Raw genomic sequence first — 26,795 nt, 5'->3', positions numbered from 1 at the left:
AAGTAAAGAGGTATTTTCATTCTAGATCAAATCTTGAAAAAATACATTTAACCAAACAAAAACAAAGAGCAACTTATCCAATCTCCTGAAATGTCCAATGTTCCCCTTTTTATTATTGATAAAATTTCCATTTGAAAAAGAATATTCTTCATCATTATTCCTTTCCAAGTTTCTCTATCAGCCATATTCAACATTCAACGCAGAACACAGCATTTATTACATTAAAGTCAGATGAAACAATGACTATGATGTGACTTAATGTAGTATTATATCTGCACTGCATGGCCGTGAGTGAGACAGCCTCTGTTCAAATAATCTGTAGAAGCAATAACAACAACAACAAAAAACCCAAAATAAAATAAAAAAAAAAACAACCAAAATGTATCTTCAAGCATGTTATATCCCAGTTTCCCTCCTGCCCCCTCCAATATAAAATTCTCCATTTAAAACACATTTAAAACTCCATTTAACCTCAGTAGAGAGCCATGGGATTAGGATCAACTTCTGGGATGACCATTATCTCCATGAATAATTAAGCTATCTCTGAGCTGGTGAAAAGTAGACCAGTGATCAAAGTCATCTGTACACAATGTGCATAAGTGTAACAAATTAGGTTTAGACTAGAAAATAGGAGCCATCTACTTTTGAATAATCAGACGAGATCTGTGTCTTAATCATAGGCAGGAAGCTGACAGGGTTTGGGCCATATGAAAAACAAAATAAACTTGCACACATTGGCTCAAGTCCTTTTATCCTTACTCATGTAAGAAGTTTAACTAAATTTATTGGGGCTATTCAGATGAGTAAGGCATATAGTGTTTGGCTCAGTGACAGAATTTTCCAAGAGAGGGCCCCAAATTTGCAATCTGATCCATAAGGAAGGATTGTATTGCCTTTGTCGAGTCCCACTGGAAGTCAGTGGAATTCTGCTAGAGTGCAGGCTACCCAGAAGGATAAGACTGCAGGACTGGAACCTACTTCTCATGATCTTTTATATCAGGTATAAGAAGAGTCACTAGTGCATATACAAGAGAAAAAGTGAAGTTACCAGAGATTCAATCCTGATTTTTTCCAAGTACCAGTTCCTTGTTGCCGCCAGCATGACTCCGTTCCCATTGGGATGACTTTGAATGCACCATGTATGTGAGGTCATGCTAGGTGGAGGATGCAATTTTGTTTCTGTATAAGTGCCAAAGACATACGAGCCACTGGGCCCAGACAGAGAAGCGCTTCCACTTGACAAGATAACAGTTTCTTGTAGAGCCCTTTCTACTATTAGTAAGGACAGCTTGCAGATTATGGGAGCAGGAACATTCTCGATCCAACACCCATCCAAATACCAAGCTGTGTGGTGAAAAGTTTCTGGGTTGGGATATCTGATCTTGCCATTCTCTTGAGTCAAAAGATCTGGAAGGAAAGAAATGCTGATTGGCAGTTGAGCGGACATGTGCATGGGGAACTGGAAACCAGAACTGCCTGGGCCATCTAGGCGTGATCAGACTGATTCATGTTCTGTTGTGTCAAATCTTCCACAGTACTTAAGCAAGCAGTGGGATAAGAGTAAAGGCATAGTTTAGGCGGTCTGTCCAAGGAAGTAGGAGAGCATCACCTGGAGAATTGGTCCTGAACTCCCCTGGAGCAGTGTATGTTGCATTTCCTGTTTGTTTGAGTGATGAAAAGATTCCAGGTAGGGGTTCACGACTGAACTGTGGAATTCCCACTCATGGTTGGTGACAATGTACCTGCTGAGGGTGTCTGCCAGTAAATTATGGGTTCCTAGGAGGTACACTGATGATAGGGTGATCTGGTTCTTGATACACTAGTTCCGCAGACTGAGCCTTCCTCCTACACAGGATTGGACCTTGCTCCTCCCTATTTATGTAGAATATGCTTGCCATATTGTCTGACATTATGAGAATGTGGTAAGATTGGATTAATGGTAAGAATGCTCTGCATGCTTCTTGGACTGCTCAGAGTTCCAGGAGGTTTCCCAAGGTGCAAGGTGCATCATGGTTTCCCAAGGTGTCGAAGTGGCATGTGCTGTGTGACCATCCATGTGAGCGTCCTATCCTAACAAAGAGGCATCTGTGATTATTGTCCTGTTGGGAGGAGGACACAGGAAAGGAGTGCCCACACACACTTATGCTGGATCCTCACACAAGGTCAGAGAGGTCCTTATGTTGATGGAGATTGTCACTACAATGTTCAGTCTGTGTTTGCTTGGTACATAATACTGTTTGAAAGCAAGCCAGTAGGCAGCGGAGGTGGTGTCTGACAGATGGCTTTAGGTAAGTACATGACACCACATGACTCAAGAGTGCAAGGCCCACCTAGCCCTATGTCTGAAGGTTGTGTATCTACCAGTCTGCCCATGGTTTGGAATCTGTCCATAGGGAGATCAGTCTTTGCCTTGACTGAGTCTAAGGTCACGCCTATGAATCTATTGTCTGGGTCAGAGTCAGGATGGACTTCTCTATTTTCAAAGAGACTCCTCGGGATATTAGGAGACGGGGCAGTGATGCTATGATCTCTGGATGTGTCTTGCCTGTGAGAAGCCAGTTATCCAGATGCAGGAAGATAGCGGAACCATCCTGTCTGAGATGTGCTGCTACTAGAAACAACACTTTCGTAACGACTCTGGATGCATTTGCAAGGCTGAATAGGAATACCCTGTATTGACAGAAGTTGTGGCCCACCACAAATCTGAGAAGGGGTGAACTGTGGTGTGAAAGTATGCATCTTTCATATAAAGAGTTATCTATCACATGTGTTTTTCTAGGGTTGGTACAATTGATGCCAATGTGAATTTTATGCACAATTTTATCTTACAAATAAAGATACTGAGGCGTTGCACGTCAAGGATGGCCCTGAACTCTCCTGTCTTTTGGGGGACTAGAAAAATATTTGGAGTAAAACCCTCTTCCTTGTTACTGAAGGGGTAACTGCTCGATTGGTCCCTATTGTAGGAGGGGTTCTACTTCCTGAAGGAAGATCTCCTCATGAGAGTGATCCCTGAAGAGTGACACAGAGAACATGATGGTGTACCCAGAGTTGATAATATCCAACACCCAAAAAGAAAAGGAGTACTTGTGGCACCTTAGAGACTAACAAATTTATTTGAGCATAAGCTGTAGCTCACGAAAGCTTATGCTCAAATAAATTTGTTAGTCTCTAAGGTGCCACAAGTACTCCTTTTCTTTTTGTGGATACAGACTAACACGGCTACTACTCTGAAACCTGTCACCCAACACCCATTTGTCCATCGTTATTGTCCTCCAATTGTGGGAAAATCATGGTAGGCATCCACCAAAGCACATCTGGGAGTCAAGTGGAGATGACACCAGAAATGGTTTGAAGCTCTCGAGCGTCCCATCAAAACTATCTTTTGGTTGGAGGGTGAGGTTGTGTAGCTGCAGTAGAGCTGGATGGGGCATTGTATCTGAACTTTTGTACCTGCTTCCTTTTGCAAGGTGGCTTGTAAGAGCATTGGTGGTAGAAGGGCAGATGTAAAGGCCTCGGCTTGTAAGACTTTTTATGGTACTTCTTCTTTGGGGCTGTCGTATATATGCCCATGAAGGGGAGGTTTACCCTGGAGTCCTTTAACAAATGTAAAGACTCATATGTCTTCTGGAGGAAAAGACCGATTTTATCAAAGGGCAAGTCCTGTATGGTATTCTGTACCTCTCTGGGAAGCCCCGAAAGATGTAGCCAAGATTCTCCGTGTATCGCCACAGCTGTCGCCATTGATCTTAAAGCAGTATCAGATCAAACGGAGCAGAGACAGGAGGCCATCCAGGAATCAGTTGTAGATTCTTAATCTGGACCACTTGGCTCCAGCACAAATTAGAGTTGCAAAGAACAGCTCTAACTTAAGGCCCTCAAGGTCTTCACATCAGTGGAGGACAGAAGGTAGTTCCCTCCCTCCCACTTGCTCACTCCCTCTCCTTAGCCTGAGGGTGAGATAGGGCTGGTGTGGGAGGTGGCTACGGCAGTAGAGAGATCCCCTAAACATGGAGAATTCTCAGTTGTCCATCTCCAGCCACTTGCCCATAGAGTCAAATTTGGAAAGGGCAAATTCATTTTCTGCAGACACAGTTTGCACCTGCAAAAATTGATCCTGGTTTGTTTTTTGGTTTTTTTTTTTTGCACCTGTGATTGCAACAAAACTCTCAACAATTGGAGGGCTAAGTACATGATTTGTGCCCACAAAAATGGAGGATATAACAGGCCTCTTCAAAATAACAGGCATACACTGTAGTCCATAAAATGTAGTCCATCAAATGTTTAATAATCCAGGGTCCTGGGATATCAGTAGAGAATCCTTAATTTTAACTAGCCAGAGGTTGCCATTATTGAGCCTCAGAAGTCAATGAAAATAGCCCTTTCTGAAGCAATACAAAAACTAACCTACAGGTTGTTTGACTATGAACTATGCAAGTTCATAAGAAAATGTGCAGGTTTTAAATAATTAGCATACAATACATAACATGCTTTCAATTTTTAGGGCTGGCTATCAGTAACAACCACCAGTAGAAGATTCAGTTCATTCATGGTATGAAATGGAGATGTTTAAATGAAACCCATCTGGCCTATTTAAATCTGCCCTCCACCCCCGAACTTGATTATGAAAAAAACAGAAACTATTCTCTTGCAGCTATCGACTTTAATAAGGGTTGTTGAAAACAGGCTATTCATTAAAAGGGTGATGACTTCTTTTCTTTACTTTAACATTTAAAGTGAATTTAGTGCTGACGAAAGGTTCCAGACCAAAACCCAACATTAATTCTCAGAGCAGGAGCTATACAACACAGGTAGTGACAGTACAAGACTTCTGTATTGAAATGAGATGAATCTTAACCCCTTTTCTGGAGGGGACACCTCTCATTCATACCAATTTAATCACTGGTCTCTCTGATGAGACTACCAATAAAGGTACCAATTAATGTAAATTGTGAGGTGGCCACCTGTACTCTTGAAACCAGGCCAAAACAGCCTATATATTTCATAGAGGACATTGAACGTAAGGTTATACTACTAATATGGAGCTGGAATCAAACTGGTAACCTAGAGGGGAAACAGCTCTGTCTCTCTATACCAATCTCTATAGCTATCCAGTTCTCTTTAGAGTGATGATTTTGTTTCCTCTACATGCATTACTCTACAGGGGGGAAAAACCCTCTTCACCAGCAGTGGTAAAACCCAAGACTACAATGAGATTATTTTTACTTTAAAAATAAAAAATATATATATATTATTTTTAGATTTGTCATTTGCTGTAAATATACTCACATGTGGTAGTAATATTCACATAATAAATTGTGAAAACATTTATCATACAACTCTGACCACATACATGCAGTTTGCCCACTAATCCATCTTTTCTAAGTATACTTGTAACATTCCAAACATCTGAGCAGCTTCAAACAACCACAGTTTGAAGTGCAAAGGGGGGAGTGGAGACAAAACATGCTTTGGGATTCTCTGCTCAGTTACACTGGTTTTAAACCATTGCAACTCCATTGACTTCAGTGGAGTTAATCCTAACCTACATTAGTGTAATATGAGAGGAGAGTCGGTTTGAAATTTCTGCACTAATACAAAGTTGGGAATCTCCCCACAACACCTCCACTACTGAAGGATATAAGGTGTGTACTTTTGCCCCACTAAACTGCAGGATATCAGACCTTAAATAACATCAACATGTACAGAAAATCTACCCTAGTCATTTTTAGTGATTTCTTAAATGCATCTGTCACAGTTCAGGGTAACTGCACCTGTATTCCCCCCTCGTCCACCAATGGCACCCACTCTGGACTCCTAGCTCCTCACCCACCACCTCTCTTGGGTGGAGACCCACATCTCTCCCTCCTGACCAAGAAATCTTCCAGGCTGCACAGTTCCCTAGACACACAATGATATTCCCAGAAAGCCAGACTGCCTAAAAGGTGAGCATCTGCACTTTGCTTTCTCTCCAGGGCTATGAACAGCGTAATTTCTAGCAGTTACAAGTTACTACACTACTCTTTCTAAGCAAGCACAAAAGCTTACCAGAGGTTACTCTGACTCCAGCCTTGGGCTCCGGTAGGTGTCAGTCTTTCCAACCCTTCCACGAGGCTTGCTCCCCTATTCCTTTGGACGGAAGTTCCCATCCATTTGACGGATCAGAAAGAAGGCCCTGACTCAGTTTAAACTCAGGATATTTATCCAGTAGTCCTTTCTTTCTCTGTTGACCTCTGGAGAATTCAGTTTGAACTAGTATATGCAAGTCTCCGTTGCAAGGGACATCTCTCTGGGGGGTTGCAACCTGGCTGATTTCCCTTAATTACCACCCACTAGCTTTAATTCCTGGAGGAGCTGTGACAACCCTCCCCTATGGAGTAGAACATAATCATACGTAAACAATTCATTTAAAACAATGGACCCCAAAGATACTTAAACTTAATTCAATAAGGTCTCCCAAGGATATGCAGGAAATTGCCATATCTGTCACCGCATCAATAATCATTTCCTCTCCCTGCAAAACACATGCATTTGGACTCATAGTTCTTAGGAAGCCTGTGTGGGGAAGGATATGAAAGAGAGTACTAATAAATACTAAAACTCTTTCAAACATTCTTAAAATAGTTTTTTGCAAAATAAGTGTCAGACAGAATACATGTGTGTTGTGGTATAAAGGTTTTATAGGTATTACTTTGGGATGTCCTGCATAATTTATTAATTGCTTTGCCAATTGCAAGAATTATCAAAAAGAAAAGAAGTACTAGTGGCACCTTAGAGACTAACCAATTTATTTGAGCATAAGCTTTCGTGAGCTACAGCTCACTTCATCGGATCGTCATCCCAAACCCATGCCAATCAAACCTTGGTACCACAACACACCATTACGTGTTCTCTACATGTATCATAGTATCACAGGTTTATTACCAAGCCTTAAGTTCCCTATATGATCATTCTAAAAATTTCCCTGTAGCAAAAAGTAAAAATAAATTTATATAGGAATGATAGACTTTTGAAGAATAAAAATTATGTCAAATAATCCCAAGAAATATATTAATCTTACTAAAAGTTTATTTTTATATAAACAAACATGAAAATAATACTATATATATCAAAATATAGAAGTAGAGACATTGCAGTTAAATAATATGAAAGTACAAGATGTGTTCCTTTTACCCTATTGTCACATTCAGATCTTAAAACAATCTTTAAATATTAGGGATTAGGATGAGACCTTTGACAGATTTTCCCACATCTGTTTATTGTGGGGTTTCTTGTGCCTTCCTCTGAAGAATCAGGTGCTGGCCATTCTCAGAGAAAGGATACTAGACTAAATGAACAGCGGGTCTGATCCAGAGTGAGAATTTCTATGTTCCTAACACTTTAAAGTCCCTCCCCTCCCCTATATAGAACACCCATACACTATTCATTGATATTAATAATTCTTTCTGTTTATTAACACTCAAAATAAGAGTCCAAAACATAAATTCTCACTTCAACTGACAGCAAACATTCTGAATGTTAAATGGGCATACCTGGTACACATGCATTATTGTATCTGCTTCTGCCACTTTTGAAAAAGCCCCCTTCCATGTTTTGACATCAGTGCAACACATGAACACAGTACTCTCCTCCTTCCAAGTTCTGAGTCCATATGTTTCAGCGGATACACAGAGTTGGGTGGGCAGGAGTCCCACATGTATTGGTTATCCGGTTATTCAGTAGCATGACTGCTAGTGACACTAGCTCTTTAAAGGCTCCACATCATTATGATCTGAGAGCTGGCAGAAGCAGTTGTACCATTAATGCAACTGCTCCAATGCCATTACAATATTCTCCCACCAGAACGTAGCTCTGCTGCCTGAAAGTTTCTAGAAGGCCTGTTGGAAGCTTTGTATGGAGTAAAAAATTAACAATGTAGAGTGGTTTGAGGCAGAGATCAATGCAGCTGTGCAACACAAAGCCACACAGGCACCCTCAGGAAGGATCTTGAAATATCATGAAGAACAGTAACTTCACTGTGGAGTCATGTTACAAACCCAGCACAGTGCACCTGCTCTCACCAGTATCTGAAACACGAGGAGGCTTCCCTCCAATTATGACAGTAGGTAATACTACCACAATACCAACTTTTTGGAGAATGTTTGTGCAAAGAATAAAGTGAGGATGATCCCTTTCAAGTGGATCCCCTTTGGCATATAAAGAAGGATCCATGATCCAAGCTCTCCTAGGTCAGTTCAGAATCATGAGTAATAGCATGAAGGGAATTTGAAATTTTGTGACACAGCTTATGTTGAGGAAAAACAAAGTTTTGCTGGGAGATGGCTTTAGGAACTGATGGGACATGGAGGTTCTGAGAGAGACAGAGTTTGAGTAGTGAATTAGGTCATGGGGAATAGGTGACATGCAAGAGAGTGGAGGGAAAGACTGAAATCCTGGAGTCTGGGTGAAAGGAGCCAAGGGATTGGTGATGGGTGGGAAGGGAAAATATACTATGCATGGAAATAACAATTAGAAATGTACACTGAAAACATGCACATCTGCAATAGGGTTATCATCCATTCAAAACACTTTAATAAATGTTTACACTTGCACTCACATTCCTGAATGTACAGCAGCCATTCAAATCTATCCCGTACTATTTGAACAGTATGAATGAAGAAAAAAAGCAGCACACGTAGCTTTCTCGAGCAGTTCAAGAGCATGGTCATGAGGCTGTACCCATACTACTGCACTTCTTCAGCAAGTTGCAAATTTTAATACTCCCTTTGCACAAGTTCTCATAAGAAAACAACTTTTAAGACAAATCTGATTTAAAAACAGACTTCAGCCAGTATGAAAAAATAAACATCTGCATTCATTCACTGCTGCTGTCAAGAAAAATGTAGCTGTAGTAAGTGCTTGGGATTGCCTCTTTCGCACAGGATTGATTAGCGTGCACAGTAACAAAAACTGTGTTTATTATTATCCCATCAGAGACTTTAGGCCTTTGCTACCTATTGGCCTGCTCCCATTCACTTTACTGGTGCAAGATCAGGATCAGGGTCTCATTGTGCCAGATGCCATACAAAGACATTTGTGTCACAGTGCTTACCTCAAAGAGTTTACAAACTAAATTGAGACAAGACGCAACAAGTGAGTGTGACAGGCAAAAGGAGGGAAAAGGAAAGGGCAAGGAGTGACAAACATAACAAAAATAAGATGAAGCAATTACATATGTTAACTATTGCACAGCTTGAAGTTTCCTGAAGGCTCCAAGTGGTGAGTACAGATGTTTCCTTACTTAAAATGACAAGAGAAGGTCTTATGTACTGTATAAAAAAAAGTGCATAGAAAGATGTCTGGAATGACCCAGCCTTGCAAATAATTTTTTTTATTTAGTCCCAAATGTAAGCCTTGTATCTGGACTGCACACTTCATACTGATAAAATACTACCTCCATGAATGGAAATGGAATACTAACAATCTGAGGTTGCTGAAGCAGTAGATAGGGGGGGAAATGGAACTGCAATAAATAACATGCTGTGTAAATCTATGGAGTATGAATAATAAGCAATAATAATAGAATATGAAAAGGTGCTGTGAGTGCCTCAAAAACTATAAAATTTGAATTACATCATTATAAAATATTACATTACAGTGCAACTTAATATTTCTAAACGAAATGGAAGGCGTTACAAATACAGCAAAGATACAAGTACTTTGTCAAATATAATGAAGGTAAGAAATGTTTACTAATGGCGAAATTTAAAAAAACTGATGCACATGGCAAAACTCCTAAGGGGAAATCACCCCACGCCCTGCTTTGCAGGAGGCCAGCACAAAACCTATTCAGTACTTAAGGCACACTCAAGCCTTTAAAGTAGGTCTCAAATGGGACACTTCAGTGGTGTATAGATGTTATTCTGTTTTTGTGCACAAGGGTGCATTTGTTGCCTCATGTAGGGCTCCCTCAAAGTAGGGCTTACTAACTGTTCTTTTTGCTGGTCCTCCACAACGGGTGAATTTCATCTTCAGTGGGCACACACAAGTTGTATATTTGCACAGGCACTTTCCACATACATGCAACTTTGACTTGACTTCATTAGAACCAGGATTTTGCCCCTTTCGTTTAACTTGCGCAATTTGTGCAATTCATGCACATTCACTTTTGCGTGCTAAGTTTTTAAAATTTGGACCTATATTTTCTAAAATTATCAAGGAATTAATTGAAATCCATATGCCTTCTATTCCATAACTGGCAATTCCTAGGACTTCATAAAGGGTCTATTAAAACTGTCAAAAATTTCAAGGCTTAATTCTGACAACTGACAAACAATGGGATAAATTCAGCCCTAGTATAAGCTGATGCAAATCCATTTAAGTCAATGGAGTTGCACTTGATTAAACTAAGGCTGAATTTGGCCCAGGATTTAGACACTGAAGATCTCTCAATCTGATTTCATAAGGGAAGGGGCTGAGATTACTTGTAGGCTGACCAGACAGCAAGTGTGAAAAATTGGGATGGGGTGGGGGGTAATAGGAGCCTATATAAGAAAAAGCCCCAAATATCAGGACTGTCCCCATAAAATCAGAACATCTGGTCACCCTAATTACTTGCCTGTTTGCCAATGTGTTTTTTTCTTATTATTCAACATATATTAGGTTTTATTCACATGTTTCAGTTCAGAACCCAAAGCCAGACAACAAGCCATGGCAAATCAACAGCTTGTGGTTTTAACATCATTTTTCAGTTCTGATCAGAAACAGTCTAGTGAAAGCAAAGGATTCAGGTTCATTTGGCTCTCCCCAGAGCTGAAATCTGATGTGAAGAAAATACATTGCGACCTTCTGAAAAATCCGTGGGGAATTCTTCCAAGTGAAATGGAGCTTTTTTCTAACATAGCACAACCCAATCACAACCTCCCCCAACCATGTCATTTTCACATAATGGTTACATAAACAGCCTGGGTGAAATCCTGGCTCCATTGAAGTCAATGGCAAAACTCCCACTGACCTCAGAAGCGTCAGGATTTCACCCCCTAAATCTGAAACTTGTTGATTTTGCTAATTTCCTAGTCCATTTTTTAAGCATGAGTGTAAATTTTCTCAAAGAATTAGTAAACAAACATGAAAGCTTATGCTCAAATAAACTGGTTAGTCTCTAAGGTGCCACAAGTACTCCTTTTCTTTTTGCAAACATGAAAACAGACACCAGTCTCTGGTGCACTAAAATTCACTTTATAGAAGGAAATAAAAAAATAGAGAAAATTAATAAAATTCTGTTGATACCAGCAGTAAATGGTCCCCTCCAAAATCAATTTAGCTAACATTTTTCAGTGGTTCTTTCAGATTGGATCACAAATTTTTTATTTTTTTATTTTTTTTAGTATTGGTCTTTTTTTGTGGGAATGGCAGCAAAAGTTGTTCCTATGAGGTATTCATACACTAGGATCTTTAAATGTAGAATGAACTCTCAAACTCGTTCTACAATCATTAGTTTTCCTTTCCTGTGTCTCCACACAGTCCAACATCTCAAGAAAAGTACTAGGCCTGGCCATGGATTCGCTACTGCTGTTATAGTGTTGCTGCATGACTAAATATTTCAGGTATGGTCGTCATTTGTACAGATTAAATTTCAAATTACCAGCTAAAACAGGGAATAAATTTCTGTAAGCTGAGCCTTGAACCTTGTTCTAAAGCAGACTCTGACAGGCAAATTGAACTTGCTTAATCACTACTATAATATAGTTAATCTTCTAAACAAGCAGTTGAGAATTCTAAAATGTTCAAGAGTCTACCAGGTAAAAAAGAAAAAAAAAAATCATCTGGTAGCAAACAAAGCAAAACACAATAAAGTTCAGCAAAAAGGAAATGGTCATGACTGCAAGAACAGCAGAATCAAATCTTTTACCAAATAAGGCTATGTGCGGTTATGTTTTTTGCAGTCTGTGTAATTCAAAAGAAGCCAACATCATGGGCAAGATCTTCACCATAATGGGTCAGATCCTCTCCTGGCATAAATCAACACACCTCCACTGACTTCAACAGAGCTATGCCAATTTTCACAAGCAGAGGATCTGGCCTGTAGAACTTACAACATAAGAAAAAGTAAGCAATGTTTGAGCAAAACTCCATCTATTTGTTGTGTACGCAACTTCAGCCTGTCATAACTTTTTCATTTCCCCAGTACTTTGCCAGACAAGGTTCTGAGTACTTTACAAGATTTGCATATGCTTCTAAATATCCACTGTATACAATCAATCAAAAGTCTGACCCAATATATTATTAATATTATAAGGAGAATCAAAACGCTCCTACATCATCATTTCATTAAGAAAGGACAGTAACTATGAAATATTGTGCCTGAACTAAATAATTACTTCAGAAACAGCCTACTCATTGATTAGAACATTTAAAGGGCTGCCATCAACTTGAAAATCATATTTTTTTAAAAAATCACTGCTCCCTTACTATGTCAGTAATAACTTTAAAATTTTTTAAAAATCTAGCTGTAAGGTGTTTTCAACTGAGATTTGTAATTCTCCAGTTTTACAACTCGATTTCATATGCTAATTCCTATACAGGCAAGGTAAAACTCACCCATAGGCAAAGGATGCACACAAAACCTTTGTACCAGCTAAGTCCCACATGAAGACCTAAAACAGTGCTTTACTCAAATGTAAGTGGTGCATGGGCCTTGTGTGGGTCCTCTGTCCAGGGGTAAATTTCACAACTTACAAAGTACTGGAGATCACTGTGTAATAATGAGGAAGTTGAAAATACATTAAATAGTGTGTTGCACCTTTGGTATTCTCACTGGACCTTTTGCAGCAAAGTGGCCAAGTGAATAAAAATACAATTATAATAGGTAGAAAACTAAATACTGAGTGTCTGACACAAGCAGCCAGAAAAGTTTTTAAGCCCTTTTCCACTTCTATCCAAATAGTTCAACAAGCTGTTTGTCTGACTTTATGCTTCCTTCTAATCTGCCTTCCTTAGCACACTGTCCTTTATATGTCATTAGTCTTTTCACTCCACTTTTATATGAAATATATGCCTGACTGGTTGTGCTATTTATGTATCAGCATTAACCAAACTGTCCTTGAGAAGTTTCCTCAGTTATCATAGCTTTACAGTATCTCTTGAATCCTGTGGGATTCCACATATAAAATGGAGCAATGAAAGCAAACTTGGGCACTGTATTAAAAAGCAAATGGCAGCAACACAAGGAAAGAAAAAAGGTATGATTTAGCATCCTGTTTCTTAGTAATGAAATCTGGTGTTCATTTTCTTTCTTCTATGCCTACACTTACTTTTTAAAAGCAATTTCCTTAAAAACATTTAACTGCAACTCATTGCTATTGGATCTCTTCTCGTACAAAGACTACAGTTAAAAATATGTTGGCTTCCTTACAAGTTACATTTGTGTTTTAACTAAGAGTTTTCTACAGTACTTTCCAGAACTGTTTTAATAAAAATTAAAAAAAATAAAAATTAACCTTTAAACTAAAGAGGCAACACAAATTAATGAGCAGTACAAGTCTGAAAAAACATGCCTTTATTTGTGATAAAGTATTAACACTTACCATTTATATACTGTTTTATATTTTCACAGAATTTAGTAATTATCTAGAAAGCCTATGAAAACAATGATAATTACATAGTAACTCATGTTGCCACTACTATGTTCCATCCTAAGAGCTCATTGATTCAGAATGTAGTGCCCAAGTGTCTTTTCACTGCTCTACAACATGTATTGAATCACAGTGGGTTCAAAATATATCGTCTAGGATAATGCATAGTGCCTGCTTAGGCATTGCAAATGCACCCAGTCACCACAGTATCTAGGGACCAGATTGCATGGCTTTACAAATCTGTTTTCTGACATTTAAGCTGTGCAAAATAATTGTGTATTTTGAGCAAAACTATGTGCGTTATCTTTTCTCAGGGACATGAGGAAGTTGCATATCCGTCATAAAATACAGGATAAACACAAAAGAGGGTAAAATTTGAGCAAAACACTTTGTGTTTCTGCTTGGAGGTTTCTGTCTATAAATCATGGAGGAAAGCTCTGAAGTTGTCCAAAAAGACACCTAATCTACACAGTAGACATATTACTGTAGGGTTGTCAATGTGATAACATTTTTTAATAATATAAGCATGTAAATGTGCTACACCATCATTCAGTACTATTCATTATATAAAGCATACAAGTTGTTTCTAAGACATCACTTATTCATAATATAAGTATTTGAGCATTATTGCAGTGGGTATATAAGTATGTACAGATTTTTGTGGTCTGTGCTGATATCTCTGACCCCTATTTGATTTATATGCCTGTGGGACACTGAGGATGAAACTCATTTCTAACCTGTGACATCACAAAACCATATCAACAGAGGATCTCTGGGTGCTCTTAGTAACCTTTCAGTGTAGGGGAGAAGATTGAGGAAACCTTCACAGGGACCAAGAGAAAAAAGAAGCAGAATGGACTAGCAGCTTCTGATTCCTAGTTCAATGATATCATAGGTGAGAACAGTTCACATGCACCAACAGCTCTAAGGAACAGAGTCTGGCACCCTAATCACTCTCCCTAAGAGCAAAGCATCAGTCCCAGAGAAAGTGAGTGTTAACTTCACAGTCTGGGGAAGCTGCAGGAGGTGTTCTCATAAGTGTTCACTAGACTGCCCTATGCAATACAGGAGAAAGGAAAGAGCCATTAAGAACCTCCCCTTTCCCCCGAGGGAGAGCACACTTAAAGAAATCTTCTCCAAACCCCCGATAGGGATAGTATTACTTCCCTACCTCACAGGAATATTGTGAAGAAGAATTTGTGAGGTGCTCAGATACGAAGATGATAACCATGAAAAATCTGTAAATAAATAAAAAATACTCATTCAGGGCAGGGCTTGAAAGGGGTGCAATATGTGAGGCACAGGGCCACACACTAAATAGTGAAGTTAAACATAAAATACTGAATGGTTGCCTCTTTTACAGAGCTCAATTCAGGCAATGGTCCTGTAGAAAAAATTGCATGTGATCATATAATTAAAGGTTGCATCATAAGCACAATGGGGCAGAATTAAGATTGCATAGACAACCTTAATTTTGGCATTTCCTAACTTTTGATGTTTCACTTTACAGAAGTAATGGTCTTTTAATTAAGTTTTTTTTAATGGATTTTCCTAATTGTTTTTAAAAAATACTATAATGTGCAACTATTTGCTAGATGTAATAGACTGTGTAATGTGTCTAATGAATGAGGCAGGAGCCCTTGCTGTATTCTGTATGCATGCTTCCATACCCACCTACACAGACCATATAATGCAAGCCCCTACATATATGTAAGACTGAAATTCCACTCAATTTTCTTATGCATATATGGGCATAATCAGTGAAATACAGAGAGATAATCTCTTCAGCAGAAATTTCCATTCACATTATTTATTCACACATGCTTCATGCCAATGAAACATTAGCAGTTTATTAGTCCCATTGTGTAATGAAATCCACGTGCAAGGTAATTTTTTTTAAAACCAAATTTCACTCTCATGAAAAGACACATCTACAATCTAGGGACTATCTGCCTTAAAAATATCGGGTTTTCATCATCTCCAGATAAAGTGCTAGAGCTCTTCAGAAAAGGCTGCCATTTTTTTTAGTTAGCTGAAAAACCATGTTTCTCCCAAGCTGTATATTCTTGAAAACCAGTCACCCATTTCTGGGGAAAAAAAACTTTCAGAAAAATTTTGCTCCCTGACTAAGAGCTAGTATACCAAGTTTCATCTGAAAAGATAAAACACTGAGCAAATTTTAGGAAACCGAAAATGACCCATTAGACTGGAAATGCTTGGGAAACCTTATTATAGGTATCACTGTGTGTTCTGCCTAAAATCCTAACTGCAGCAATACAAGTATTTGCAAAACTAGGGTTGAAAATGAATATTAAACTAAAGTTTGTTCATTATGAGCGCTAAAGCTCATCCACAATGTAACAGCACAACTGCTAATTTCAATCTCCAAGCAAACAATTTAAACTTGCACATATGCACACACTTTTGCTGCTGTCTCTAAGGTGATGAAAAATTTGGTTTTAAAAAATAGAAAGGTAAAAACATATTTTCTCTCACCTAAACATGCTGTTTTCATAGCTGCACATCTTCAATAGAAAATGATCGCACAAAGCACCTGCATGTATCATTCTGTAACTTTACACTGTCCAGCATTAAGCAATATCAGAACAGGGTCTTTTCAGACAACAGCACAAATAAAATATACTACATTTAAAAAAAAACCAGGAGACTCTGACAAGGCTCAGATAATCACTAGTTTGTATGTTAGGAGAATGTCTTGATCAGGACAGGCCTAATTTAATATGAGACACCTGCCAATTATCAGAACTGGGACATTTGTACCATACAGATCATCATCAAAACATGTGCTTTAAGCCCTGAATCAGTCAAGAGGTCCCTGAAAATTATGGACCACTGAAGTAACTGACTCTACAGATGCACTTGTTCAGCCTTGGTCTTATTCTTAAGAAATATTTTAAATTCACATGCTAATTATATTTGTAACTGGAAAGCCCCAAAATCTTTGCTTAGATCCTAGTCTTCTTAATTTTTATGAAGATAACTATCCCGGGAGCAACTGAGCATGCTTTTGGTTTGTTTCTAACAAACAAACACTGTCTATAACATAAGTGTATGAAGTAGAGAAATCATTATGATGAATACAACTAAATTAATAAATATCTATAAATGCACAATCACTTATTAGTATGCATTTCCAAACATAACGTTCCCCTTCCTTTTCACCGAATATTATAATATACTGCTTTTGCTGAGTACTTTTAAGAAGCTACTGTACATGCTGAATCAAAAAATATCTGGCCTCAGTCCAGGAAGGAAGGTGTGTTACATGTTTTAACAGGTTGATTTCTACTCTCTCTCAAAGTTTTCAAATATTTGTGAAGAAATCAGATTACAGCACAGTCTTACACACAAATAAACTAGGTAAGTGCCCATTCTCAATGTTTCATCCTTTCTATCAAAAATAAATTCAAATAAGGAAATTGCTTAGCTGTGGCAACTGCCAAAAATTAATAAAAACCCATATTAACAGTAAATGTCAATTAGAAGTAATTAATTTAGCATTCGTTAGTAAAAATCCTTTTTTTTAAAAAGTCTCAGAATATCCACACTTCACAACGACATCGGTGTTGTATTCCTCTTTTTACAAATCTTGTTTTTACAGAAAAAAGAAAATGTATCTTATACTAAGGTGCATGTTACACCAAAGTGCATTGTCAAGGAGTGTGCTTAGATTTCAAAAGAGTTTGCATCCACAGCAAGGTAATCTAGTAACAGTCATAGAGTGACTGCTCTGTACTTTGCATCTTCTGTCTGGATGTAAGAGAAGAATTGGATTTTTCCCTCCCTCAGAAACTGAAATATAGTGCACTTTTAAAAGGGCAGCACTGGCTACCATCAGTGCTGCCTGATATTTTGTTTATACTAGCAAGAAACTAAAATTGGGTCATTACAAAACCTAAACTTAATTTCCCCAATACTAATTTCTCCCTACTGTTACTCACACCTTCTTGTCAGCTGTCTGTAATGGGCCACTCTCTTACCACTTCAAAAGTTATTTCTTCTCTGTTGGTATCCTGCTGTTAATTGACTTATCTCATTAGACTGACCTAACGCTTGGTAAAGCAACCCACATCCATTCATGTATTTATACCTGGTCCTGTATCTTTTACTTCATATATCTGATGAAGTGGGGCCTAGCCCACGAAAGCCTATGCCCAAATAAATTTGTTAGTCTCTAAGGTGCCAAAAGGAGTCCTCGTTTTTTTCCCTAAAATTATAATGTGCATATCTATGATTCCTTGAGTGCACATTGGCAAAATAATTGATTAAAAAAGGTGTGGAGATAAAAATACTATAATATTTTCATAACAACAAAAAATCCACTCTCAACAGCAGCAAGAAAATGTTTTAGTGAAATAAAGAATTTAAAGTCAATATGCCATCTCTACATATCTAGATTTCTCTTAATTTACAGAAAAAATATTTTTGCACAAGAGGTACTACCATCATTATATTATATAGTGCAGTTAAACTATGTAAAACCATTATCCCACAAATTATTCAGGATTTGTTTCACCATAACTTATCAGTTTTAGGTTATAGACTAGTATACTGTAGATACTCATTCAACAAGTATGGAAGTATGAGCATTAGTAGTAATGATTACTTTCAACAGAGAGATTACAATATGTCAGAATTATTAATTATATTTCTAAAATTTCAATCTCCTATTAAGATATTATATACATAATAAATCTGTAAAAGCGGCAAAGAGTCCTATAGCACCTTATAGACTAACAGATGCATTGGAGCATAAGCTTTCGTGGGTGAATACCCACTTCATCGGATGTATTCACCCACGAAAGCTTATGCTCCAATACGTCTGTTAGTCTATAAGGTGCTACAGGACTCTTTGCTGCTTTTACAGATCCAGACTAACACGGCTACCTCTCTGATAATAAATCTGCTTTATTCACAGCACAAAAAAGGCAAGAGTTGTAAGCTGGCAACTCTGTACTGTAATAGGAATGCAGAGTCGGGCAACTCTCAGACAGAGCTTTTCAGGATAGTTTTACTAACTCAAACTAGTTTTCACCTTCATTTACTACAGTTTAAATAAATGGGGGAAACACAAACTTTTGTTTGGTATCTGACAAATCTTTCAGAATGTATTAATCCAAGCTTTGACTTATGGGTTTTTCAGCAAAAGCTATAGTCCAATACATTGTAGTCCTGCAACTGAAACTTTAGATTATAAATGCAGTTATATTCTCTTTAGGACATCTGGGAAATTATCAAGAACATTTCAGAAGGAAACCAAAAACCTTGTCTGACATACAATTGCTTTTACTTAAGCACAGTCTCTCCACACAAAGAGTAACAGATGCACAACTGATACTAATCACTAAAAATCTTCCTTTCTCTGTTAGCCAAGAAAGCGAAGGAGAAGTATGGTTTGAGGGTACTTACCTACTCGGAAATTAGTGGCTGTCAGGGTGTCAGCTGCATGGCCATTTTCACTAATGAGGGTGGTGGTATTTCCCTTCTCACAGTTGTTCTGACAATTGCCCTTGGTACAAGTCACTTTACAGATGCTGGGTGTAAAGACCACCTTGATGCGGCCAGTGTGATTTCCCACTGCGAGTGGAGGCAAAGAAAAAAAGAAAAACAAACAGATCACTTTGGTATCCATTGACTTCCTTCAAACGATTAAAAAGAAAAAAGCAACAGGTCTACAGGAGGAGGCAGCCTGCAGTGCTCTCTCTCATCGATCTCCAGTGGTGTCTCTGGAACAGGAGTAGGAAGCTTAGCAAACAGAACTCCGGGATGCACTCCAAAACCACATTTAAAGTCAAGTCACTGGAGTAGGATTAGTAATCACAATGCTGCACTTTATTCACAGTCAGACAAAGAGCAATACCAAGGGCATGACAGCTTAAATAGCCAACTCTGACAAGCAGATGTAATGTAAAGAGGCTGACTGTGCACCTAGGGGTGAATAAACTCTTGTGTCCTCCTGCATACTTTTCCTGTTTCTGCACTTATTAAGTCACTATTTGTAGCTCAACCCCTGGAAATGTTTTAGGCATGCGGCATGTCTGAAAACATCTGTCTCAAATCTCCTGGCACCCCAGCCTGAAGTGATCAAACCCTGTGACGCAGCTGCCTGGACCCTTTTTTTTTTTCTTCAGTTTCTTGGCACTATTACTCCACCTGGATTTACATATTATAGATTGAGTTTTGCAATCAACTGTTTATACTTAAACAAAGGTGAAGCAGGGGAAAGGCCTAATAAGTATCCATAGTTTAAAGTACTACTTTAGAACTCTTATAAATTATTATAGGAGAAAATCTGCCATTTTCCCCTTTTGTTTGTATGGTTGATTTTTGTTTTGTTTTTTAAAAGGTAACAAAGATTGACCATATACTAATTTGAGTTTAAATTCCTCAGGCCAAATTCATCCATCATGTAAACCATTTGTCTTAAGCAGGTTTTACATTATGGATCTATTTGGCCCCTCACCTGGATGTTAAAGCCAAAAACTAAAGCTAAAGAAAAAGAAAAAAGCAAAGAAGGGATTCTATTTTGAAACTATTTCCAAATAAAATTTTTTTTGTTGTTTTATTTTTAGTTATTACTATTTTGTCAAGTACCTGTAAATATATTAGGATACATTTGTGAAAACTGTCCATCTCAAATTTTACGTTTAAAAAACAATTTTAAGCTCCACAAAATGAGACATAAAGAGAGAGAACATCTCTTTTCTTATACTGCCACAGCAGCAAAAGCAATCAGATTACCCACAAACTGTCCAATCTACTTTATGAAATACCCTCTAGGTAAATATTTTTTGATAAAACTCAGGAAGATGAAGAAAATCTTCCCACTTCAAAAGAATATAAATTTATATTGTTTCTGGCTCTTTATGAAATAAATAAATTAAAACAATTGTGCCAACTGTCTTGTCTGCAACAAGGGGCATTACTCTAGTTGACCAGCAGCTGCATTACAGATGCTTCCACCTTATCCTAAACAATACTTAAAAAACAAGCATAGGCTAGAAATACATAGAAACAAAGCATTTAAGTCAACCGTCTGATTTCATTAATTTTAATTAATTTAAAGGCACTTTAGATTTTTCAGAGCTAAGCCATTGTTTATAACAACTACCGATATACCTTCCCTGACAAACAGAAATTAAATGGCTTGAATTGTGAAGACTTCCAAAAGACAGATTTAAAAGCACCTAAGACAGTTTAACAAGAAATATTAGTGTTTTATATTTTATTTGGAAGATTTCTTTAAAAAAATAAGTTATTTCCCAGGGGAAAAAAAAGACTATTTTATATTTTGAAGTCATTTTTGTAACAGGTTTCCTTTATGAAGTAATCTGAGTAAAAAAACATGCTCAGTTGAATAACAAAAGTAGGTCTTGCCTACACTGTAAAAACGACTGCACTGGGAGACTCACATTAGTGTCCCGACTCAGCTAAAATACAATTTGGCTTTGCCAGTGTAGATGAAACTAAACCATGTTCTAATTATATTCCGGAATCACTGTACAACACTGCCATGTCCTGAGCAATAGCACAATTTGGGAACAGAGTTAAAATACAATTTGATCAACAAAATAATTTTTACTACACAGCTAATAATTTCTGTGAAAATGTCTGTGGCAGGAACATGTTGGGGGATTGGTGGGCCTGACTTTTAGGATTAGACCCAACATTCAGTTAGCTCTCACTTCTACGATTGTAAATTTGCAGTCTTCTACTGCTGTGTGTGTGTGTATGTGTGTGTGTCTCAGAGAGAGGGAGGATTTTGGCAAGTAAGTTTAGGTGCCTAAATACGAATTTAGGAGTCTAACATTAGACAACCAGGTTTTAAAATGTTGGCCCATGTCTATAAGAGTGAAGAGTCTCCCTAAAATCTTTACAGGTGGCCTTCCAGGTCAGTAAGGTATTCAGACAGCCATGCAATCAAAGCCATAGAGGATTAAAGGCAGAGGATGTAAAGTGACAAATGGTGATTGGAATACTTGTATCTTTTTGATAGATCACCAATTCACTTTTTCAGGGCACCCCTGGAACTAACATTCTTCTTTTCCCTGCTTGGCTGGCAAGTACCCTTAGCTTTCACTCCCTCAGCCAAACACATGGATAGGGTGCAAAGAAGGAGAAAGCACCCCTGTAGGGTGCATGTTGAGCATCTGTCTGGGGAAAAGAGGGGTCCATGAACCACAGTGGGGGGAAAAAAAGACAAGAGATACTCCTCCCTTATCTTCCCTTATAATTATGGACCTTACTTTCCCTGCATATCCTCAGGTTCAGATACAATACTCATGAGCATGATATATATATATATCCCTAAATAGAAGGGGAAAAGAAGAGACCACAAACTTTTATTCTGAAAGAAAGCACTGGGCAGAAACTCTGCCAGGTGAGCTCAGAGTTTTCTGCATCCTCTTCCCTTCTTCTGTGGGTTTTTCACAGGAGGGTATGACTTAATCCTATCTGAGAAACAGTATCCTCCAATGCTTTCTTTGTAGATTTGGCAGAGTTGATGTTAAAAATAACAATTATTTCAGACTTGACAAAGTACAGAACAGCTATGGCCTTGACCCCTTCCTCAAGTTTGCCTAATTTATAGTGTGGGAGGACAATGTAATTTAAGGTCACGTACACATTATATTTCATCTTTACCTAATGAACTTCAGAAGATAATGTCATTGTGCTATTGACAGGAACAAAACTGGAGCTTCTACTTTTTCCAAACAAATTTATGATAGTGTATGGTGGTGACATCAACACGATAGCTTAGCTCCTGTTCTTTATTTATAGACAGAAGTATAGTGTAGGCACCTCATGATCCATTTGAAAGAAAGACATGGAAATGGAAAGCCTTCCTGAAGGACTGGCTTTCCATTTGATATGCTCATGATAATATAATAGCAAAATGGTGGCAAAACAGGATAAGCAAGTGAGCCTACATGAGGACGAAAAGAGGCTCCAGGAGCAGATAATAGAGACACGGCATCATTAGCAAAGCTATCGAGAAAATTAATAGTAGAACTAGAGAGGATTTAAAAGTCTTGATTTCCTCAAGCTAGAAGAGGCAGGTGTAAACTAGGTCTTCGGTCAATGTCAGAGCTATAGGGGGATGGGGGGCAACTGCCCTCCCCCCCCAGCAGCCTTTAGGAGTCCTGCTGGTGCCTCTTCAAGGGTATAATGCACAGAGGCTGCTCTAGGTATAAGCAAGGTAGGCAGTTGCCTAGCACAGCAGATTCATGGCAAGCTCGGGTGTGATCTATAGTGGACTAGCCCGTTGCTGCACAGACTCACTGTCCACATACACCCTGACATGCATTAACAGTTCCTTATTGCACTTAGATCTAGTCCTCTCTGAAACAGGTCTAGATCAAAGTGCAACAACAACCTGTTAATGTGTGTCACATGTGCAGAGACCTCAGCACAGATCATGCAGCTGAAGGGCTTGGGGGTGAGGGCAGCGTGGGGGAGCCCACAGCCTTGTGCAGCCCTCTGGGGCACCTCCCTGCATTAGTCCTCCTACCCCCCTCTGTGCCCCCTGTCTTACCCCCATCCCACCTGTCCCCCTGGGGTCCTGCCCTCTATTTTTCCCCATGCCCGAATGGCCTCACGATAACCCCACCCCATTTGTGTCCCACAGCATCCTGAACCTCACCCCATTGCTCCTCTGTGCCCTGGTCTCCCCCGGTCCCCTGCCCCCATCCATACACAATGTCCAGAAGCCAGTCCCTGGTATTATGACTCCATTGTTCCACCCATATATTGCATGCTGCCCCTTCCCCTCCCTCATATTAGGCCCCTACCCCCAGCCTGGTGCAGCTCCCCCTGCACCTTAGGATTTCCTTCAGATTGACATCCAGAGGAGTTTGCTTGGGATGGTTGGGCCAGTGGCCAATTAGGGGTGGGGCAGATGTAGCCCCATGTCATGAGTCCCAGCATATGGTGCTCTCGAGGCTAGACTGCTGGCACTTGTTGAGGAGATCAACTTCTGGTAACCGGGTGTCAAGCTCTATGTAGATTTGCACTCCCCTTGTACCCTTAGATAGGCGGCCATAACTGTGAGGCACTCGGTCAATACTCTGGGAGCTGCGGAGAGGCCAAAGGAAAGCACCCTGTATTGATAATGCAACTTTCCCACAAGCAACGTAAGGTATTTCCTGAGGGTCCGGTTGAATAGCTGTATGGAAATAGACATCCTGTAAGCTGAAAGCCAAAAGCCAGTCCTGAGGATCTAGGGTAGGAACTAAGGAAACTAGGGTTACCAACCTCCATTCTTCACTGGGATTAGGAAACAAAGTGAATAAATCTCTCTGCCCTAGAATTCTACAGGCTCTCCTTCCATTGCTATAGAAAAGTTTATTTCGTTTAACAGTATCTCATGAGTAGGGGGGAGGGATAGCTCAGTGATTTGAGCATTGGCCTGCTAAACCCAGGGTTGTGAGTTCAATCCTTGAGGGGGCCATGAGGGGGCCATTAGGGATTGGGGCAAAAATTGGGGATTGGTCCTGCTTTGAGCAGGGGGTTGGACTAGATGACCTCCTGAGGTCCCTTCCAACCCTGGTATTCTATGATTCCCTGGGGTGGGGGACAGCAGTGGGGATCCTTCCAGGGCAGCCTGTGCATGGAGAAGCACGCTGCTATATTTGCCACCCTGAAAGGAGAACTTACCTGGGGGGAGGTGGTGTCAGGAGGCCACAAAGGGTCACTCCTGTCTGCATGGGGTATCCCCTTTGAAATGTGGGTACAGTTTTAAAGGATTCCCAAACACTTTTTTACCAGATTGGGGGAGGAGTCATAATACACAGCATGGGTGAAATTAGCAAGCTAAAAGGTATACTTGAAGGTGGCACCACCACTGAACCACTGCCGTGCCCCCCACCCAATCCTCACCCCCTGGTTGCAAAACTTGGCTCCACCACTGTCTTTAGTGCATCAGCTGAGGGATAGATTCACCTTGAGGGAACTCAGCTAACATTACTACCACTTCCTTCGATATTTCTGGTATACAGAGCTAGTTTCAGTTATTTCTGCGTGTCCACAAGACCACTGCCTACAGAGACTGCTGGAGGCATGTGCTAAACAGTGCTAAATGGGTATTGTTTGTTAAGTTATCTTGGGCCAAATTCCCAATGGAGTTGCAAAGGTGCAACTGAGAACTAAGTTTAGTCTCAAACTGGTATCACATATTCATGCATTCTTAACTTTGTCTTTCTTCTCCTTTGTAAGGTGCTGAGACAGAGTGGTGATGAGCATGACAGATGTTTAATATAGATTAATTGTTTAGTGGAGAACTAAAAAGTGTACTCAGTGCTGTACCATAAACAACAAAAAAGACAGTCTCTACCCTGAAGACCTGACAATCTAATAGCATCAGAAATGGAGAATAAAAGCCAAGTAAAGATTTTTCCCCTACCCCTCCATTGTGACCAGTGGGGATTTGGTCTGTTATATTTTAGTAGGAAGAATGAATGCACTGAAGAGTGAGGCAGTTGGCGTTGTCTAGGACCACATGGTCCTGACAGCTGTTTTGGCCATACCTGGCACTGGGTTATAGAAGGCATAAAAATCCCTCAGGTTAACCTCCTGGGTCACTTTGTCTATAATGCTAATCTGTACAGATCTCTTTCTGGAAGAATTACTATAAAATATTTTTTTTGCTTTTACGAATATGTGGATTTTTTAAAAAATTTACTTGAATTACACACATCCCTCTGAAGTTTACATGGCTAGCCTCACAGTTACAGCATGCTGCAGGCTTCCTAATCATGATGACATTCCATAGTTTAAATAGACCTCAGAATATTTGGTGCATGAACCTACTCTAAAGGAAGTCAGTGAGAGGTTTTGCTATTGATGTCAGAGGGAGCAGGAGCAGGCTCTTAAAAACATAAGAATGGCCATATTGGGTCAGACCAAAGGTCCATCTAGCCCAGTATCCTGTCTTCCGCCAGTGGCCAATGTCAGGTGCCCCAGAGGGAATGAACAGAACAGGTAATCATCAAGTGATCCATGCGCTGTAGCCCATTCCCAGCTCTTGTTATGAAGAAGACTGTATCATCCCAAATGTGAAGTTGAGTGACAAGTGGGAAGGAGAAAATTATCCAGAAATTTAATAAAAATCACGTACACCTACATATATGTTGAAGGCAGAAAAAGAAAGTCTCCACTCACAACTTTTGTTCCTTGATTACGTTATAGTACTAATTTTTTTGTGATTTGGAAGGTACCTTTAAATAACCGGTCAATCATTCCATAGGACAGTAGACATGATGATGGGGATGCGAAAGGCAACTTCAAACAATCTTAACAAGGAAAATGTCTGTGCAAAAACATAGTAGATAAACTTGAAAGAATTCGGAGACCTCAAAAATGCAACTCTATCTTTTCTCTCTTCCTCTCTTGTTAAAAGTACTCCCTCTTAAGCTAAAGATTCAATTTTTTTGAACTTTTTAGTTGACCAACTTTTTTTTAATCGCTGACCAAAAAAAAAAAAAAACTTAGAAGGAAATGACTTATTTCCTAAAGCTGGTCTCTCCCAGTTATTTTACCACCCCACCTGGTTTAATTATTCCCAAACGGATTTGTTTTTTCAGCCAAAAGGAAAGCTGACATTGTATAAAAATCTACTGTGGAAGTAAAAAGTTTATTTATATTTTTTGTTTAATGACGACCTATTTAACCTTTAACAATATACAGGGAAAGCACCACTGGGTCATGAACAACAAATCATCCTGATCATTAACAAATCAACAATTTTCCCCAGAGATTAGAGCAATTTAAACCATGGCTTTAAAAACTCCTAGAAGATTTTGCCTCGTTCCTCTATCAGTCAAGGTGCAGAAGATCAATTTACATTAGGAGCAAAGGAATTTAGACAAAAAAAGTTTCAACTTGATGCCCAATGCATAGCCCAGAGTAAGGGTTCCCTAAATCCACTAATGTGCAGGGTGAGTGTACACTGGGGGGGTTCAGGGAACCCTTACTCTTAGCTATGCATTATCTAGTCCTAAGCACTACAAGATTCACCTTATTCTCACAGCTGCGCAGCCTCACTCTGCAGCTCAATGCAGGTGAGGATAGCGCCCCTGCCCCCTTCCTTGTAGCGCCCCCGCTCCCTTCCTTTTAGTGTGCCAGGCACGCCTGGGGAAATAGGAATAGAGGAGTATCTACACA

The 26,795-nt window shown here is 39.3% G+C and overlaps 1 protein-coding gene across 10 annotated transcripts in view; it reads right to left on the bottom strand.

The window, feature by feature from the left end:
• LTBP1 (latent transforming growth factor beta binding protein 1) overlaps positions 1-26,795 on the bottom strand; it is a 361,660-nt gene that overhangs the window by 204,918 nt on the left and 129,947 nt on the right. For 6 of the 10 annotated variants that reach the window (XM_037895450.2, XM_027833839.3, XM_043543429.1 and 3 more), the window contains exon 5: positions 19,044-19,211. In XM_037895450.2, coding sequence (XP_037751378.1) covers positions 19,044-19,211 — 168 coding nt within the window. Of the gene's footprint in view, positions 1-19,043; positions 19,707-26,795 lie in introns of those variants that run through there. The other 4 variants (XM_043543433.1, XM_043543434.1, XM_043543432.1 and 1 more) reach the window with 4 other exon arrangements.

This window comes from Chelonia mydas, chromosome 3, assembly GCF_015237465.2.
Source record: "Chelonia mydas isolate rCheMyd1 chromosome 3, rCheMyd1.pri.v2, whole genome shotgun sequence".
Taxonomy (NCBI): domain Eukaryota; kingdom Metazoa; phylum Chordata; order Testudines; family Cheloniidae; genus Chelonia; species Chelonia mydas.
The sequence above is the reverse complement of the archived record's forward strand: the minus strand, read 5'-3'. Positions and strand labels throughout refer to the sequence as shown.